Genomic DNA, 20147 nt, shown 5'->3' on the forward strand with positions numbered 1-20147 from the left:
CGCTCTCTCTCTCTCTCTCTCTCTCTCTCTCTCTCTCTCTCTCTCTCTCTCTCTCTCTCTCTCTCTCTCTCTCTCTCTTTCCAAGTTGCCCGCTCTCATTTCTGTCTCGCGCTTTTTCTCTCCGTTCGAATGGAGGGAGAGATGTGTATCTCTGAAAATAGGATTGGTGCGGCACGCATTGTGCCGAGGACACTGTCTCTCCACCTCCGTTTCACCTACCCTCCCCTATCCTTGTATTTATAGCCCTCCGGCTTTTCCACCGTGCTTCGCGCCCTACGACCGCTTAATTCGACCGCTCGCGAGAATACAATCTCCTCTCCGGTCGAGAGGCAAGGCGGCGTCAATAGCCACAAGCAAATGCCTTCCAACGAGGATGCATCAAGGGACACCAGGTGGACTTCCTTGCTACTTACGTCCCTTACCGCCGCCGCCGGTATTTCTTTTTTCCACGCCCCTCTTGTTCTTCGATCAAGTCGACAAAGGAACGAATAATTGAGTTTACGAACCGGACACGTGCAAAAAAGATGCAATCAGATTTTCTCTGAAGACCGGTCCTTTTTATTGCTATTCTGCTTTTTTATTGCGTGCTGGCTAAAGATACAGACGAGTTAGAAAATTACGTATCTTTGTTATTTGTCAAAAGTTGTCCGTATTTCAGTATATAAGTACCTTGAACTAGTTTTCTATGAGAACAGTATAAATTCAATCAATGTTATTTTTCGCACTTGGAATTTTTTATAAAAGTTATCGAACGTACTAGAAAAGAGTATCATAGATGGCAAATCCTATGACACTTTAAATACCCTTGGCGCCCTATACCGTTATATTTACCAATAAATCTTGAACAATCAACTACAAATTTCCGATACCTTCCAACAAATCTTCCTGATCCTGTATCAAACACCATTGAAATCCTATTCTCTTTTTTCGTTTTCATTCTCGTAATACTCGACAACGGCTAAATACATCCATCAAAACCTCCTTCATTTCCAACAGCACAAACAAAGAAGATTTATATCTTGAATAAAAAACAAGTAATAGCATTCACCTTGCGACCTTTTCGACAAACTAAAATCCTTTTAACAAAGCATTACCCGATTTCTAATCGATTCACAAAATGGAAGAGAATTTTCGCCCCTAAAGCGTTTATACCAAAATACTTGTAAATACTGTATGGTAGATACATAAAATATTTTTCATAAATTTCGAAAACTGTGCATGAGTTTACAAGCAGTGTTCGTAAGAAAATCATAGAATGGTCATTGAATGTTGACAATCGTCTCACTGTTTACGAACAACGTTGAATACATGGCGTAAGAAGAAGCCACGATGCATCTATTCCGTCCTACGTTTATAACTACAGTGAAAACGCTTCTTCCTTTCATCCCTCTTTGCCGGATGCAACACGGCGCTGCCGCTCGGTTGGAAACTGCGAAAAATTCCTACGCGGACATAAACTGTCTTGGTGCACTTTCATCTCGCCCCCTTCGGGCCTTTTTGCCCGGCGCATTTGTGGCCCATTTTCACAGGCCACGGTTTTTAAATGCGATCGCTCTCAGGAATACCTTTTCTCCAACCAGGAGGAAACTAATCAGAGTGCAGAGCGTGCACGAGGCGAATGCGTTCATCCATGAGCGAAGAACACACAGAGGCCAGGTGTTAGAGTTGTGTGATTTACCACGAGTGAGTTGGAAGTCGATCGACCATTCCGGGTTCGAAAAAGTAGCCAGGGCCGATATCCCTCGCAGTTAATAAAATTTTTCGGGGAGCTCTTACCCTCCCTGTTTCGCAATTTTTATCTCATTCCTCCGTTCCCTGTATTTTCATCGTATTTTACCTCTAACGATAAAAACATGAACGACGAAACAAGCGCGAGATTCCAGATAATCATACCTTGAATCCGTTTCTTTAGTCTTACTGCGAGACTAGAGAGCTCGTTCTGGACTCTTCCAATTCTCGGAGATCGATTCGAAAGCAATCGTATCGGACGCTGCATTCAAACCTCCGCTTTAATTGTGTGAAATCTGCTGGCTTTGTTTGCAACGAAAGCTTACTGTTTTTAATTGGACAGAATGGATTCCCGGTAGATTTGCAGATTGGAAGAATTATTTGATTTCATAAGTTTACGATCAAATATTTTTTACATCTTAAGTGTTAGTACATTTTTTGTAAATCTTGTTTGATCAGTACGATCCATAACTTTCGTATATTTTTCATTAATTTTAAGGTGATTAAGCTTTGTGGCTTACATTGTGAATAGCAAAGTTGTTCCTCAATTTAAAAAAGCGATTATTTACCATAGCTTATTCTTCTACGATAATAAATTAAGAGATAAAATTCAAAATATCTCTTACAATTTGTTAAGGGTGCTCTTAAATAAATGCATCACTTTTATCCTTATGTTTACAGTATAAAGAAAATTAATCGAGCGTCAGATATAAAGATGTAGAATGTAAAATTATCAATGATATAAAAAACGATTTTAAAGAGAAGTTGAAGTATTTCGCAAGAGCCGTTCTCAGTAAATGCATTTTTATGTATTTCATTTTTGTTTTTTTTATTCTTTCAAGTATCAAATTCATATTTTTCCTTTTAATTGTTCGACAGTCGTTATTGCAATGGACGATAAATTTAATGCGATTCCATGGATAAAAATAGAGCGATATCAAACCCAGAAATCCCAACAAAATCTCCTTAAAACGATTACACTGTTGAGCTAATAAAACGAATTGCAAAAGTGAATCACTTGATACCTTGCCAATTATCAAACGTAGGAAATATAAAAATAATACAAATGTACAGAGAAATTAATTCACGATATCATCGAACCTGACAAAATTTTATTCTACCTTGTGGATTTATTTATTTTTTTTTGCATAGAAAAAAATGTCTAGTCGTACAGTAGTGGCCGTGTATTAAACATCAAATATTTACGTATCCACAAATCGTTTCATTTCCCGTAAAAATCTTGGAAAAATATAGGAAAGATAGAAGCCTTTAAAAATACTATACCAAAATGTTTTATTTTTATGTAGCATTTCCATTATAATCTTTTTACATATTGACGTACTTAGAAATATACTTTCATTTAGTATTACTATCATCAAATAAGATTTTAATTGAACGTACTATTATTCCAATACCGTACTGTTATTGACAACATAGTATTCGATATTTAATTTAACAACAGTACTAAACCAGCACGTTCAATTAAGCACGAAATCATTTCTAACCTATTATTTAATTAAACATTATGTCTCGTTGTTTCCAAGTAAAGAACGAGGCCCAAATAGACGGTGAGCAAGAAAGGCAAACAATAGGACGAGCATGTTCGACGATGAAGATCGGTGGCCGGAAGGGGAGAACCTTCCCGTCGCGATATTAAACGCAATTCCGCGAGACCAAGGCAATTTACTTCGCATAGAGTACACATCGGACATTATTAATCAGACATTCGAACCAGAAGTGGCACGGGTGCAAGTGTTTGTCGATGAAGAGCAAGTGGACGCACGCATGATTTATGAACTTCGCCGAGACTACTTGAAGGAGTATCGTCTCAGGGAGTCACCGCGCCAAAGTCCTCTAATTTCACCGATTTTCCCGTTAACCACCATGTAACACGGGCAACAATTTAATTCCATGGAGGGATTAATGAAAAAGGGGAAGAGACAACGCGAAGGACGAAAGAAAGGGAAGGTCGGAAACGCGCATTCCGTCGCGTATTTAATACCTGGCAGCGCGATATAAGCCGATGTTAATAATCGCCAAGAATATTTTCGGTCGGCTTTTCCATGGAAAAATAGTAATATCCAGAGAACGGGGTAAGGGTGCATTTCATTAACGGGTTCCACCCCTGTGAAAGAGAGTTATCAGGATTAGAAGTATATCTCCATCCCCCTGTACGGTCGACCATCCCCTCTTCCATTCTCTCGATATCGGAGCTCTCTTGCACAATAATTTACTGACTAGTAAATTTAGTGAATCGACAAGTGTCAGGTTTTAGATTATATACATATGCTGCATAAATAATTTTTATAATTTTTCATTCGCTTTCGTTACGATCCCCTCAATTATCTTGCTAAAATTAACTATTGCAGAACTTTATTTGTAGTTACCGTTATGTAATGGTATTTATTAGTACTTGTAACTTGCAGAATTTCGCTAACAATATCTGTTCGATCTATGCGCAAAATGAGTCAGGAAATTATAATAATTATGAAGTTCGAGCTTATATGTTTTCTCGCGGTAGAAGCGATGTAATATATTTAACAGTCCACGGAATCGGTGACTGGCTGGCTCGATTCACCCGTTGCCTGCAGTTATATTCACGTTTAACGATAAACCATTGAACCGTGCCGGCTTTTGTGACCACAGATTTTTGCGAAATCATATTAACCTTTGCCTGGTAATAATATTCGTTCCCGCGCCTGTTTGATCGTTCATCGAAAATTGCCGCCGGTTAAGGAGATCTTAATCGCGTCGTCGATGCAGCGAGGGTTTGTTGCTCGAATAAAATATCGACGCCCTGCACCGGCAGGTGTTGCTGAATCGAATTTTGCCGTTGGTTACCATGTAGGGGATGAAACGTCCTATTTGTGGACACTATCATATGAAAATTAATTTTATAAATCATTCTACCATCGTATAATGTATATTACATGATTATTAATCTTTTAATAAGTTAATGGCTCTGAAAGGTCGTTACGAGGGGATAGAGCTACGTATGTAGCCGATACATTAAAATACGCTCGGTAAACGAGATAAAGTATAATTAATCTCTTATAACAATTAATTCAAATCTTCAATGGAAAGAATGAATAATTTATAATGTGATAATACGTTGTTAACTCTTTTACTACGGTACTATTCGATGCAAGTTGATATTATTTTTGTTAATATAATAAAAATATATTCGTATAATTAATTATAGTATAATGGATGTAAATGTAAATAAAGATGATTCTATACTAAAGAAAATGTATATATACGCTTTTGGCAAATGATTTTCCTTTGAGGCAAATAAATACTAACTGTTCTTTAGTAAATAGTTATTAATGATTACCGTGATTTGAGGCCGTATAAATACGCCCTTTGTAACGAGAGGAATAAATGGTTACTTATAATTACATTCAACTCAACAATTGTTTATAACATATACAAAAATTTCGTAGTTCGATTTTCTATAAATTAGTCTTTAGCTTGGAACTATTCTTTGGCAAACGATTGCTTTGAGATCATTTGGAACCATATAAATACACTCTTAGTAACAAAAGAAGCCAACGAAATAGAATTACAATTACATTTAACTAAACAGAACAAGTACAAATTTATTTTATATGATTACGTGAGAAAAGAAAAACAATCGTTTCATTTGGCGTACAGCTGACTCGCCGCCAGAGGCAGATACGTCCGTGACTCATTGTCAGCGTGAAAGAAAAGGGTGGCTAGGTATACTTACACCGACAGACGTGGAGTTTCAGTACGTCTCTCCAGAGTTGTGCACATCGACCTGCGGTCCACCGTCGATTTTGCACACACGTCCTCGGGACTTCGATTCCGAGTTGCACGAGCCGAGTCGAACGGTCGAACGAGCGTTGATCAACTGGCACACGCACCTTTCATCCGGAACGCACCGTTCGTACGGTATCCCGAAACGAAGCCAACCAGATTTCCTCGAATCACTGGCCAGCCACGTGACTAACCATGGGGAACAGTCGGAATTTGCGCGAGACACGAGCCCCGCTCGCTCGTGTAGTACATCGGTCCGCGAACAGCAATCTAGCGTGTACCGGACTGGCTTCGAAAAAGAATCGAAACAGTAGTTCGTGACACGATCTTCGTGCCAGAGACAGACAGACAGTCGGTCAAACGGAAAAAGTTAAGCACGTACTTTGCCGCGGTGAGGGGAACTAACAACAAAAGACGCGAGAGAAGCAGAGTGGATGGCTAGAGTAGGATGGTACAGACGGAAAACAAAGACAGAGTGGATAGAAAGATAGGAAGACAGAGACAGAAAGAGAAAGAGAAGGAAAAAGAGAGGACGAAAGACCGCGGTTTCTCCCTGAGATTTCGAGCTGCACTGCAAACGGGAACAGTCAGTCCTTACTGAATCGGAGTTTGCCTACGTACTCGCGGCTGAAAGACTTTGGGATCTGCGCAGTTGCTCTCTCACCACCACCATTTCCACCACCACTACCATACCATACCACCACCGTCGTCGCCAGTACCACCATACCGTTAACCCCAAACCTCCATGGCTCCTCTCTCGACTCCAGCCAACCCTAACCTCCAGCCTAGGCAGCGCCCTAACTTCGACTGACGAAAGCTCCAAGCGACGTGTGAACACGAAATTATTCTTACTCGGCGAAAATTACTTCCAACAAAGTTACCGGTCCACGGATTACATCTATGTAGATGCACCGGGATGCGGCATGTATGTTGCCGTTGCAGCGTGCTTAACCGTGCTACGTGCTACGCGAGATGAATGCGGTAATTACAATTCAAAATCGACCGCTGCGTCGCGGGAAATCGATGCAATCGGTCCTGCCTGAAGAACGATGCACGTCGCGGCTTGAATTACAGCCACAGCCGCCTTACGATCATTCCATTGAAGAGTTTCAACGTCGCTTGATGATACTCGCATACGAGTAATTTCATTTTATCGTAACAATGCCGTTACGCCGCTGATGGCACAAAAGCAACCACTTGCGTGGAATTAACTGAATACTCGTGGCTACGGCTGCTCGCGTGCCATGTTAAGAATGTTTCCGAGCACACTACTGAGAATACTTTATCTCTTCACACATTCGTAACGTGTACACCGGGAATATTATGACCCGAGGCAGTTTCTCGCTTCCGTTGGAGGAACAATGCCTCTAATAACCGGTGGTTAAGCGAAATCTTTGGTTTCTTATCGAAGACCATGATAATCTCGAAAACAATTTTCATGATTGTTTCTATGTAATCTAGTGATGTTTGTATAATTCTTGAGAAATTGATTACTAATTATTTTTATTGCAATAAGCAAGAAGGAAAGAAAATTATCTACATTATTTGCTTAACATAACCTACAATAATTGAAATTGGAAGAGGAAAAAGGAAGCATCGTATTCTGCCAATAAATTGTACGATTAAAAATCTGGACGACTAAAAAGAATCTTGTCCGAAGTGATGCTTCCTAAAGTTCGTTGCTCCGTACATGTTGTCTCCGCACAGTCCGCGGAACGTTGGCCGTTTGCCAAAGTCATTCTCACATAATTTCAGGGGAATATAAGCGCCAAAAAATATACGGAACTCACGATTATAATTCCGGCATAAATCTATAAGCAGAAGAATAATCGCCATTGTGGTTCTTGCAGTAGTAAAACGTTAACGTGACTCGGTTTAATTAAATTTGATACATTCATGCGATACCGGCTATCGTTTTAATTCACCGAGATCACCGAGGCGTGTACACGTCGAAAGGTTACCTCCTACTCATTTACTCTTGTTTCGCTGCAGATCGTATGATACGAAATCATACTTTTGCTAATTATCCTCTGTGATAGTAAAGAATACATGTGTTGTGAAAAAAAAAGATAAATGATAGTTTATTCTTCTACTGTAACGCTTATATCTAATGCTAAACTGGTAAATGTCCTCTTTTCCTCTGTGATTAAAATAATTAAAAAGAAGTTATTCTTTTCTGCCGATGAAAAAATGATTTGAATACATCTGATTGAGATAGTCAGCGCCACCTGGTGATCCGACATATCAAATGAATATGTATTTTCATTGCGTCGATAAAGTTACCGTTTGTTTCTTTTTCATGATTACATATGTACATATTATACATTATATACGTATTTTCTCTTTGACTTACAATTAACTTATATGTATTTGAGATCAGCAAATCTCAAATTCATCAATAGCGAATCAAAAATATTAAAAATAATATTAATTACAGTAGATTTTTCAATTATATAAATAAGAGGAGAAATAACAGAATACGATGCATAATTCGGAAATGTGTTATATTGTTAAGTTGTTGCGTACATAACATTAAAAATGACAAAATAAAGGAAGAAAACGTCAAAAGTATAGAATAAATGTTGGTCTCCGCAAAGATACTTATGCTAATTTTTAATTATTGAGTACATATAAATGAAAGCAGAAGTCAATGTAATGACCTTAAAGCTTTGATAATTATATTAGTGTATTATGAATAAACATGATAATATCAAGTAAAATATACGCAAAGATCTTTTTTTAAGTTTTTAAACGCGTACGACAGACTATGTACTATGAAGAGTCAAATAGTACAAGATAAAATTATTGACCAAATATATATATATATATATTACTGCTTAACATTTTTAATTCATTAGTGTGAGTATATGAATACGTCAATACGGCGTTCGAAGTTATATTTAAATTTCTCTTAAGTAAGCTATATTTCTTGCATTCTCTCTTTTTTTTATAAAATAAATTGAATTATTAAAGCTAAATAAAACAGCCATAAAAGATATTAAATACGACATTTTTAAACATTGTAACAATATGTTATATTTACTGAAACTTTTAATAATTTCCCAATAAAATGTATTACTATAAATAAACATATATATAAATAAAATTAATTATATAAAATACTAGCACAAACGATTGTAAAATATAAAATGCATACGAAGCACTTATTAGTTCTAGCAAAAAAGTTTAGACTTCGAACGCTGTACGTAACATTTCCAGTTGTTAATTACGAAAGAAAGAAACATGTTACGTGCCATTAAATATATGTTCGATGTTTTCGTAATCCTTTCATTTGGAACTTGGAAAAATGAAGTCAACACCATGACGTGCTTGTAAAGGCGAAATTAATCTTAGGCAATAATTCAAAGCCACGTTATCGAGAAACCTAATGTCAATTGCAAAGTTAATCAATGTTCTCTCTCTCATTTGCCGTAGAAATACGAGTGGGACTGGCAGGTCGTTGTTCCTAGTCAAGATCATGAGATCCCTATTCCCGACATTTCGCAATGCTGGCGTAATGCCTGACCTCCGCTTCCAATTCCACCGAATGCAATTCTTCAGAATTCGACGTGCTGCACTCATCACTCAATCACGCATTGACTACGTGAACAAACGCTTTCAGACGTACGAGTGACACGTACCACATCCAAGCCATATCGATTTCCCATTGTCCTCTACAGACATTCAATATATGCGCACCTTTGTTGTGTTACGACAATTGATGCAAAAATATTACACTAATGCAATTAGCATCATACATGTATTATCTTATTGACAAAGGAAATTTATATGTAACTGTATTGATAAAATAACTTCTTAGGTTTATTTGCTATTAGAGAAAACAATTTCGGTCAATATTATTCGATATAGAAATAAAAACAGTATGACTTTGTATAATACATACATATCATTATTACAGAAAATTTTCAAATATTTTTTAGTCGGTATTCGAATAAGACAATTGGTTGCCCCATCTCTCGGTTTGACCCTAACCTAAGTTGTACACTGTAAGTTGTACCTTGAATATGTGTATATCTATATGGATGTATGTCTTGTATGTACAATTCGTATAAACATGCGAAAAAGAAACGTGATACTCATTGTCGTTCGGAAGTTGCGTATATGTTTATCTCGTTAAAAAAAGTATTTGGTAAGTGAATCTTACATGCGCAAACAAGGCTCGTGGATTAAAAATATCATGTAGGCTATTTATCTAGCATAGTTATGAAATCCAAGACATTAATCTTCAATTTAAATATGTATTACTAAGGACAATCGAGAGTGATAGAGAACGCATGCGCGTGTGTGTCACCGGTGTCTACTTCAGTGTTAATCATTATCCCTCGAGTATTCAGTATTAAAATTGTTATTGTACAATTAAGTAGTGTAAAATAACAGATATCGATAGAGAAGCAGAAATTATACACAAGGTACGAGTTTAATAAAAATATATTTTTACCTTTGCTAAAAAACATGTAGGTATTTATCTTCATGTGACAAATATATACCAAATGTGAAATAAATACCAATCGATTCAATTATTATTCCACATTTATTATCGTATTTATGATACATTGAACACATCTAATCAGAACATGAGACATTGTTAATTATTTTACAGTACACAAAAAATTTATGTACACTGTAATTCATGTAGATAATGAATAATCAATAAACACGTGTCAAATGTGATTGCACAACAGAATATCATCATATCGTCATATCATGAAGATATTAAAAATTGCCTAATGACGAAACGTCCAGAAAGAAATTCACTAATGTTCGTGATAAATATATTATATAAGCGAGAAAGTACACGTCTTATATGCTAACCTCAAGATCATACAAATTGAATGAAAACGCGTTTTCGAAAAGGGTTAACTGAAATGCGCATGCGCTTCATGTGTATACAATTTCGAGATTCATGTTGCGAATCCCTCTCATTTAACAAGAGATTATTAACCGTGATTCGAGGACATAATCACGTAAAGTAACGTCGAATCATAAAGCTAGTGAGCGAATTAGATGTTCGAGAGTGTACGAGATATCAAATTTTCCTCAACATGTAAACTTTGCCTTCTCATGACTAAGGAGGTTAGAATACCTTACAACCCAAAAGCGTAAGATTTTTGTTTATTATTTACTGGCTAAATAATTCAATTAGTATTCAACAAGAAAGGATGAAATACAGTGCCTATATGTGTATGTGATCATATGTGAAGGAGAAAAGAGGGGAGAGAGAAACATAACACCCCGAAAAGACGCGCGTCGCGAAACTTATACGACGCAGAAAGAACGAGAGTGCGCGTCAGTACGTTTTACCCTGACCTCGGTCAGGCAGACATGGTTTAATTTAATCGGATCCCTGCAAACTCACAGTTCAATCTATCTTTGTCCAGTGGTACGTTCAAATCCTGACGACGTTCGCGATTTAACCTCACTCTTCCATGGGAGGAAGGAAGAATACGCTACTTTTCCGGTATGTAAAGTGTGTTTTCAGTTTGTATGTCGAATTCTAGATACGATGTCATCAGTATTTTCGAATCCGATCAACTCGTGCGCGACGAAACGTTCTCTAGTAAATCGTTAGAATCTCACATCATGACCCGGATTGTACCAGGTTTCACGATGAATATTCATTTGATACTGGTTTTTTTTTCATGAAAATTATAATCGATGTAAATATTCTTGCTTTCGTGCAATTGTAAGCAACGATTAATTAATTATTTGATTCGGTTCAACAACGATGGCATCGAAGTTAAGATAACGCATTCTTTTTTCGTTTAATTCATGTTCATAAAGTTATAGTTTTAGAAGGAGTCTCGATTTATATCTCGTTTAGAATGATAGTAACGAAAAGTGTTTGCTTTTTATTTGCTATAGTGAAGTATGTAGCCTACGTGCGTTAGTTTCAGTTGATAATGACCGGAAGTTTACTCTCTTATCCAAAGCAGCACTCCTTGTTTTTTTAGTTTAAATGCTGCTATTACCTCTATTATTTCAATAAGAACGTAAAAATAATTTATATTATAATTTTTATAAAAATAATACAAGTAAAAATAATAAAATTTATATTAAAAAACAAGTAGTGTGCTACTTTTATACATATATAACATTTCCAAAAGATGCATATTTTGGTATATAAATGTATTAATATACTTTTGATGTATAAGTATATATCAGTACCACGAAGGTAATATTTTACAATGTATAAAATTGAAAAACTACAACTTTTTATATCATTAAATATCTCAAACATTATTATTTGACATTTATTAAACATTATTCTACGAGTTCAAATAGATAAAACACTGCGAAAAAAATAATTCAAATTGTAAGCTGCAGGAAATAAATCATATCACAGGTTGCATAATCGTCTGTCTCGTCAAAAGAGTTAAGAGAATGCAAACACAAGGTTCGTAGCGATTTCAGTTTGAATATCATAGTCATGAGACATATCGTCGATACGTTACCGATTTAGATGAATAAGAAAGTTTTAGCGGAAAAAACCAACTGCTGAAACCGGTTGATATACTGTTGAAGAAAGAGAAAAACCGAATCACTCTGGCCAAAGAAAGCACTTGGATTTCCTTTGAATTCGGCTGGAAGTATTCCCTTCCACTCCAATATTTGACAATCTCGAGTGCGAAAGATAGAATAGATATATAAAGGAGATGGTATTTGCAAAAAGTATGAATTGAATTGAAGCTCTTGCCGGAAGACTCAATGCAAATGACTCGATCCCCTCACGCACAGTCTCTATCATCGCGTCAGTGAGAGATGGACTCCTAGCTCGGATGGAATTTGAAAACGAAAGATCTATGGCGCCAAAGGCAAGGCAATAGCGAGAAACACAAGGAGGAATCGAAACGGGAAAATACACTTTCTCGTACACCCTCGACTCCCTTTGGCTCTTTGGGGGATAGTAATGGTCTAGGCCGTAGGCAAACTATACGTAGAAAGCTGAAGGGGCAGTAGAGCGTGCAACGCATAGCATTCTGGCGGAACGCCTTCCTCTGGGCTTCGTTTGTGAAGTTGACTACTGGCCAGAAGCGTCGCCACCTTTCTTTGTATGTATGTAGCCGCTTCTCCGTAGCCAACATGAAAACTTACTCAAATGTTATTCATCGCCATAATCAAGATGATTGTGCTCGGAATTTAATACATACAAAATTACCTCTATCAAGCGTATATGTTTGACCAGCGAACCGACAGTAATGAATAGAAACGTACGTTTGATGGTACTATAGATGGGATGTCTTCCATAATAATATTTTCACTGCATTCCCATCGAATCAACGGCTTATATTTTACATTTACATATAAAAAATGTTTTATCCTCAAAAATCTTGCTTTTTCTTTCGACGATAATCGTTACCGATAGAAGAATAGCACGGCAATTAAACTCCAGTCTCGTAACAGATAACTACAATTACCAACGAATTTAAACGATAATAATTGTCCAGCGAACAAGGACTTTTTCAATGGCATACTTTTGTATTGTTGAAAAAAGAGGGAACAGGTATCTGAAAACATCAGGAAAGACCAGTGAAGAGCGTTTTACTGGAACGATTAACGATTCTGGCTCAACGACCTGTAGCGCCGTGCATTGTTGCTCGGAATTACCGACCGCCAATTGCAAAGTCCGTTCCTAACTGACAATTGCTCTACTTGCTTTAAACCATTAGTACTCGCCAGTTATCTTGTTGGCAATACACTACAATGAACATCGTCGTCGTCATAGTTGGTTAGAGTAAATCTCGTCGTCTCTCGGTGGTGATGATTTCTCTCCCTTTCTCCAACAATGCATTCATTCGTAATTTGTATATACATGTATATAATAGGTACGTGATAAGATAACAAAAACCATTATTCGTTGATTCCTTTATTCATTAAATACATACCGGTATCATATAATATGTTTACAGCTGAATACTTAATCAAATAAGGAAATTGGTAATTTTACTAAGGTTTCTGTATTATATGACTATGCTCGTGTTGTATCACAGATACGCGCATGCTGGAGATACGGTTATACAGACATAGAGTAACTATTGAAGTAGGTTACCGAACTGTAAGTTATCGAACTTTATTCAAATTTAAACGCCGAACGTTTTGTTTGAAGACGACGAAATCTCGTATTTGCAGACAGGGGGAAGTTTCTTTTAGAATGTCGAGCAGGATGTTCCTGCTCGTGGTGAAGTTTTGCGAGAATGCCTGAGGAGATAAACTTACAAACTTTCACAGTGACTTTGTATATTAGATATAAGGAATAAAAGAACCAACCAATCAGATTAGAATCCAAATCTGAATTCAAAATTCTTTTCTTGATATTACACAACAATTTCTCTGCGAATAAATATCAGCTATGTTTTAATTAATAATTACATTAGCTTTTAAAGAACACATTTTGTTCCTTTTGTATGTACAAAATAAATTGAGCGCTTGAAATTCTTATAATTAGACTTATGAAAATATTTATGCAAATGATCTTTGCGGATACTTATGCAAATTCATATTTTTATGAATACGGATAAAAGGGTAGGTTTGTTCCAGACGGAGGTTTGTTCCAGCTACTAAATATCATAACAAGCATTATATTTTGAATATTTTACATATTTTTATATGTTATTTGCATACTGTGCATTTTTACATCTTTAAATTTCCCATAAATGCATAAAAATCTGCATTTAAACTTACAATTATTTTTATTTACAGATATCCCGTGTTTACCAAGATGTTGAGACTACTTTTATTAGTAGCAATTCTTGGTACATCTACATTTTCCTATAATGGCGATCTGGAGGAACAAGAGTGTCCTGTGGACTGTCATTGTCATTATTTTCGCATCAACTGGGTGACCGACTGCTCCGAAAGCAATTTAACTAGCATACCGATTGACGAGCTCAGCCCGAACATTTACGTTCTAGATATGAACGGTAACAATATCGTACAGGTCGGTCCATTTCCACATTCGATCAAGCTAAGGCGTCTCCAAATGGCACATAATCGATTGACCGAACTCAAGTATGAATCTTTTGCTGGATTAATTTATCTACTGGAGGCGGACTTTTCATCAAACGCGATATCTCATGTCGATCCCGAGGCATTTAGGTAAGAGCACTTTCGGATTCTTTTCTTCAGTTCGTTTTCTGCGTATAACGTCTGCTACACGCGCGTACGTACATAAATAAGAATCGTCGCACCTGTTTGCTATATAAAGACGAAATTAGAGGTAGTGATCTGTAGTAACAAAATATTTGTAACTTTTTATTCATAACGAGTAGGTAGTGATTTATATATAAAATGCAGGAACTTTCAATTTCTCAAAATTAATTTAAGAAAATTTGTGTGAAATATTTAAACTTAAAAATCAGGAAATTTTGAAATAGAAAATATTGGTTAATTGACTTTTATTCAATTTTAAGTATAAATGATAGGACCTTATGGTACAATTAAATTATTAAATTTCAACAATTTTCAGACAGTTCTATTATTCTTGCTTATATTTTTAATATTGCCTAGGAATAATTTATTCTCGTAATATTTGATATTACTATACATATACAACGAGAACATGTGAATTGTCTTGTTGCTCTGCATTTACATTGATTTTTATACATATTTCCAAGGAAATATTGAAGTACTACTGATCAGTAAATCATAGAATTTATTTGAGGAATAAAAGTTGGAAAATTGGCAAAATACGTCATCAAATATGCACTTTAAGTTGATTTCGTAATCAATTAATCTACCTATTATAATACAGAGAAATAGGTTTTCCTCTTTTTTATGTTATCGTATATTTATTGCAGCACTATAATAAATATGTTCCTGAATTGAATTCCTTAAATTCAAAATAATATGCCTGACCTTTTTTAAAAATGTTTAGTCTTTAGAAAAATTTTGTTTTCTGTATTATACGAATATTTTCAAAACAATATGAAACATATTACATACTGTAATAAATCTGATTTCATAATATTATCTTGAGTATCTTTCACATAATTCGCTTCTAATCGGTGCATGCTATTTTAATAATGCTGCGCTAGAAACAAGTAGTATCACAAAATCTAGTATAGACATCATATGTGTTTAATTAAGCGATCGGTAATATAGTAGAAAAGCCATTTTCACTCAGTAAACGGATATCGATCTAATGTTTCAATTAATTATTATTTCATTAGTTTCATTACATCTTTGTTTAAAAGTTTCGAAATACCTTTTCTTTCATGTTCAGCGCTGTAATGAAACTTTATTCTTAAACTAATTCGAATTTACCATTCAAAATCTGCTTCGTTTGAACGCTCTGGCTCTTTCAGTTACAGGCTCCTTACAGAATTAACAAAAATCAGCTATTTTATGTACTTACAAGAACTAAGTTCATGTTATAGCCCTTTTAATTACATTATAAATGAAAACTCAATATTTCTACAGGGACAGTCCTGGTTTAATTTCGCTGGAGCTTCAGAACAATCCATTGGACGAGGTGAAAGGTCCCTTCTTAAATTGTCGCACTCTGCTCTACCTCGATCTGAACTCGTGTGGCATCCAACACTTGAATACGGAATTCTTCTACAATACTACGAACCTAAATAAACTCGACTTGTCTCATAATTCACTCGGACAGATCAAACCCGGCCCTTTTGATCATCTCACTAATCTGGAATATCTGAAGTTAAACGCCTGCAACTTAACCCACATCTCTCCAGATGTGTTTGCACATTTGGAAAACCTTCGAGAACTCGAAATGGCGGAAAATGATCTACATACATTGAGCTGGACAAACGTATTAGCACCTCTGATTCGTCTTGAATACTTGAACATCAAAAAGACTAATATCACCAATTTGCCAGGCGATGCTTTTGCAAAGAATTTATACCTCAGGCAGTTGGTGCTTGCTAATAACGAATTGTGCCATTTGGATGTTGGAAACACGCTGGGCCATAACCTCCACAGTCTTCAATCGTTAGATTTATCGAATTGCAATTTACAAGATCGTCTATCGGAAGAAGCTTTTAAAAACGCTAGCAAACTACGTGTATTAAACTTGAGCAACAATCCAATGTTCGCTAATGAATTGACAGCCGTGTTGCGTCATTTGCCAAAGCTTCACAAGCTTTCGTTAAGTAATTGTAGCCTGCAACGTCTGCCTAATACTTTCCACGTATTCGAGCACCTGGAGGAGCTAGATATCTCGCATAATCCTTTGTCAGATGCGTTTGGTAGTTTATTAAATCCACTGGAATCGTTAGAATATTTAGATATGTCTTTTTGTAATCTTGGTCATCTTGGAAATAACACATTCGCTCACATGACTTCGCTAAAGAAATTAATATTATCCGGAAACAAGTTGCATACCCTGGAAGAGGGATTGTTCGCGAACTTGACGAGATTGGAGAGTTTAGAACTGAACAACTGTGACTTGAAGACTCCCATCGACCCCAAGGTGTTCGGCGACCGAGTTAGTACCGACATTATCGAACTCAAGCTCAGTGGAAACGCTCTGGAAGTACCTCAGGATGGTCCCCTGCTTCCAACACAATTATCCAATCTCGAAATGCTAGATTTAAGTAACTGCAGCTTGAGACATCTGAATGAAAACCTCTTTTCCACAACTAAGAGTCTGACCCAATTAAACTTATCCAATAACAGTATTTCTGGCACGGAGAATCTGACCTCTCTGAAGAAGCTAGGAATGCTGGAACACCTAGATCTCAGCAACAACAGTTTGAACACTGTCTATCCACGAGTATTCAAGTCGAATCCACGTCTGTTGTCGGTCAATTTGTTGAGTAATCCATTCGTGTGCAATTGCTTCATCACGGAGATGTGGGACTGGGCGATACAGGTAAAGAACGATCTGCACGTGCTAGTGGGCAGTCAGCCGGCGAATTTCGAAACTGGTGGGGTGAAACTGAGAAAGAGTTTATCTTGTACCTATGACGACGAGACTTATCGCAAGATCGTGGAACAGGCGCGCACCAACAGCGAGCCGCGACGTCCTAGAAAGGGTGACCTAACTCCCACCCGTACCTGGGCGAAATATGTCCGCGAGTCGAATTGCGGTCGTAGTTCATGATATATAGCGAGTAAATTTCAACATCCGATACTGAATGTCTATTACGACAAGACACACGGCAGACAGAAGAGCGAGTTGTAACGTATCTTGAAACTGCGTGGTGTATACGCACATAAACATGTACCATATGTATAGCTATGTACAAGATGTGCTATCGTCAAGTAATTTATCAAGATTTTACTCCGAGGAAAGCTAACAACGTCAGCCAAGATAGGATTAACATGTGTTAGTAATACGCGGGTGTCAGACGTCAGGATGTTGAAAAATTTTCTACGTGGAGTTTAGAATATGACCTCGTGTACGTTTCATTTAAATGGAATCTGTATTCAACCCTGTATGGGCATCGCCATCTTGATGGAATCACGATTATACGAGAGATGGTGATCGATCGTTCTTAGGTAGGAACGATGACCATCTCCAACAAACAACCCTCCTCTGTTTGAGGGAAACATGTTTATACGTTGAAACGGTAGTCGTATTTTATTGGAAAGTGATGCAATCCGTCTAGCGTCAGTTGGAATGATTAATGCAACGAGGGGTGATAAAGTAAAAAAAGAAATATTTATCGATCCCCTGAACAACGGAAGGTTCTCGAATTATCAATCACCCTTTTGCTTCGAATCTCTTTTGTGTTTCACCAACACTTTTTTCACATTGATGCCGGGAATTAATGGTCGAAAACCAGTCTAAGACCGTTCGTTGTTCCCATGACAATGGTGCCATGTCTTTAATTAATCTCACTCAACGATCGAACCAACCCTTACTCTCTTTTTCTTGCGAGAAGTTAATAATGCTGAACTGAACTGACAAGTGTCGAAGGCTAGAACAAGAGATTGAAATTAAACGTGAATCGAAAATATCGATTGAGTCAAGAGTAAGCATCCATAATAAAGTCACGAAGTTCTAGAAAGAAACCGAGCTTTTACCTGTACGAAACCGAACATAGATTCTATTTAAACGCTGATGAACGACGTGAAGTCGTGCTAGCCTCGCGTAAACACGTCATTGTTAACAATTACCAGGCCCTTACATGCTCGTACGTACACTCTTACATATCTATTGTTTTCCTATTATTATATGCGAGCGTATGTTACGTAAGTACGAGTGTGGACATCGCTAGGTAATATGACCTGTTCAGAAAGAAACTTAACTGTTCGAATTATTGACCCTCGACTAGAAACGCAGTGCCGTTAAAATTATACACCATTTTATGTATTCTTTTGACATTTATTAGTTTGTGCAATCCAGTTCGCAAAGAATTGTTAACAGAGTTTTATCTGTAATAATTTAAGCTATATAACATAGATTAGATCTATAGCAATATTTTACTTTATTATTTCTGTTCGTATTCTCTTCAATAATTATAATTAGAGACTACAGAAAAAACATAATCAGTAATTTCAAAATTCAATAATCAATATTGTTTTTAGGAGACATATCTTTTAATTGAATATGTTACTTCCTCCTCAGTTACTTTTACCACCAATGGGTAACGAAATTATTCAAAAAGATAGACTTATTACGTTTTTTCCCGCGTCTCTTCAATTGTTAATTTATTATTCATGCTTCAGTTTAATGATTCTAAATTATTTTTGCTTCGCTTTACTAGTCGAGGATCGATCGGTGTTATAAAATTTATCGTTTGTTATCCTTTATATATTTGTTAAGTTAAATCGTTAAACATATTTATTTTAGACTATAATTGTCGCAAGTAACGTTACTTTTCACACTTGTTGCTAGTTTCCGATTAACGACACACGCCAAGAGACATTTGCTTCTTTTGAAGTTGAACTACTTTGATGTTTGCTTGCACGGATGTATACTTGTGCTTTCCGTAATCAAACGCTATCTTCCCGTTTCAATGAAAATGTGCAACAATCGCAGTGTTCTCTGATTCTCTGGCGGTGTCCATGTATAAACAAATATGAGGTACTCTTAGAGTACTCTCATTCGCGGGCCATTCTTCCTCAGATCAGACAGTGACGATTTGAGTCTAGTTTACATACCAAGATGACTTTTTCATCAAAAAAGCCACATTGCTAGCATACGTAGTAGGAAATCGAATAAAATATACGTGTATATTGGTCTATAAGAGAATAGGTATGTAAGCGAAGTTTTTAATCCTGCTGTCGCTTAAATCAAGCATGAGTAAATTCAGGTGCCGATACGATTTCACTATGTTCATGAAATGTATAAGACTGTATTTAATAAATGAGTCATTTTTCTTGGTACGCGTTGTATCTTTTTTTTTTATCCCGATAAATTATAGAATATTTTATCGTTTTCAATATTTTATCTGTCTATCGATCTTAGTTTATCGGTATCGGAGTTAAGTGTTTATATATTCAATGAATTTTCAAAATCGATTTTCTCGCCAATTTTACTTAATAATAATAAAACATTTAAAAAATATTCTTTAATTTTAACATTTTTTTCTTTTCTTTTTATAAAGTTTCATATCCTGTTCCGTAGGTATAATATTGTACACTTTGAAACTAATTTCGTCACCTTTCATCAGATATGTTTTCGTTATGATGATTCAAAAGACAAATTTTAC

The 20147-nt window shown here is 36.3% G+C and overlaps 2 protein-coding genes across 6 annotated transcripts in view; one reads left to right on the forward strand and one right to left on the reverse strand.

Moving 5' to 3' along the window:
* LOC139985855 (uncharacterized) overlaps window positions 1-6119 on the reverse strand; it is a 30412-nt gene extending 24293 nt beyond the window's left edge. The window contains exon 1 of the mRNA XM_072000678.1: window positions 5459-6119. The gene's annotated coding sequence lies outside the window, so the exon portion shown is untranslated. The remainder of the gene's footprint in view (window positions 1-5458) is intronic.
* Window positions 6120-9780: 3661 nt separating this feature from the next.
* On the forward strand, window positions 9781-19821 carry LOC139985853 (uncharacterized). Of its 5 annotated transcripts, none has more exons than XM_072000670.1 (4): window positions 9920-9938; window positions 10908-10987; window positions 14227-14622; window positions 15946-19821. In XM_072000670.1, exons 2-4 carry the CDS (start codon window positions 10956-10958, stop codon window positions 17588-17590), a joined length of 2073 nt encoding a protein of 690 aa, XP_071856771.1. In that variant the 5' UTR covers window positions 9920-9938; window positions 10908-10955; the 3' UTR covers window positions 17591-19821. The 5 variants fall into 5 exon arrangements, with proteins under 5 accessions (XP_071856772.1, XP_071856771.1, XP_071856769.1 ...); XM_072000668.1 differs by lacking the exon at window positions 9920-9938 and adding an exon at window positions 10193-10573 and having other exon boundaries at window positions 10673-10987; XM_072000671.1 differs by lacking the exon at window positions 10908-10987 and having other exon boundaries at window positions 9781-9938.
* The last annotated feature ends 326 nt before the right edge of the window (window positions 19822-20147 follow it).

This window comes from Bombus fervidus, chromosome 3 (genome assembly GCF_041682495.2).
Source record: "Bombus fervidus isolate BK054 chromosome 3, iyBomFerv1, whole genome shotgun sequence".
Lineage (NCBI taxonomy): Eukaryota > Metazoa > Arthropoda > Insecta > Hymenoptera > Apidae > Bombus > Bombus fervidus.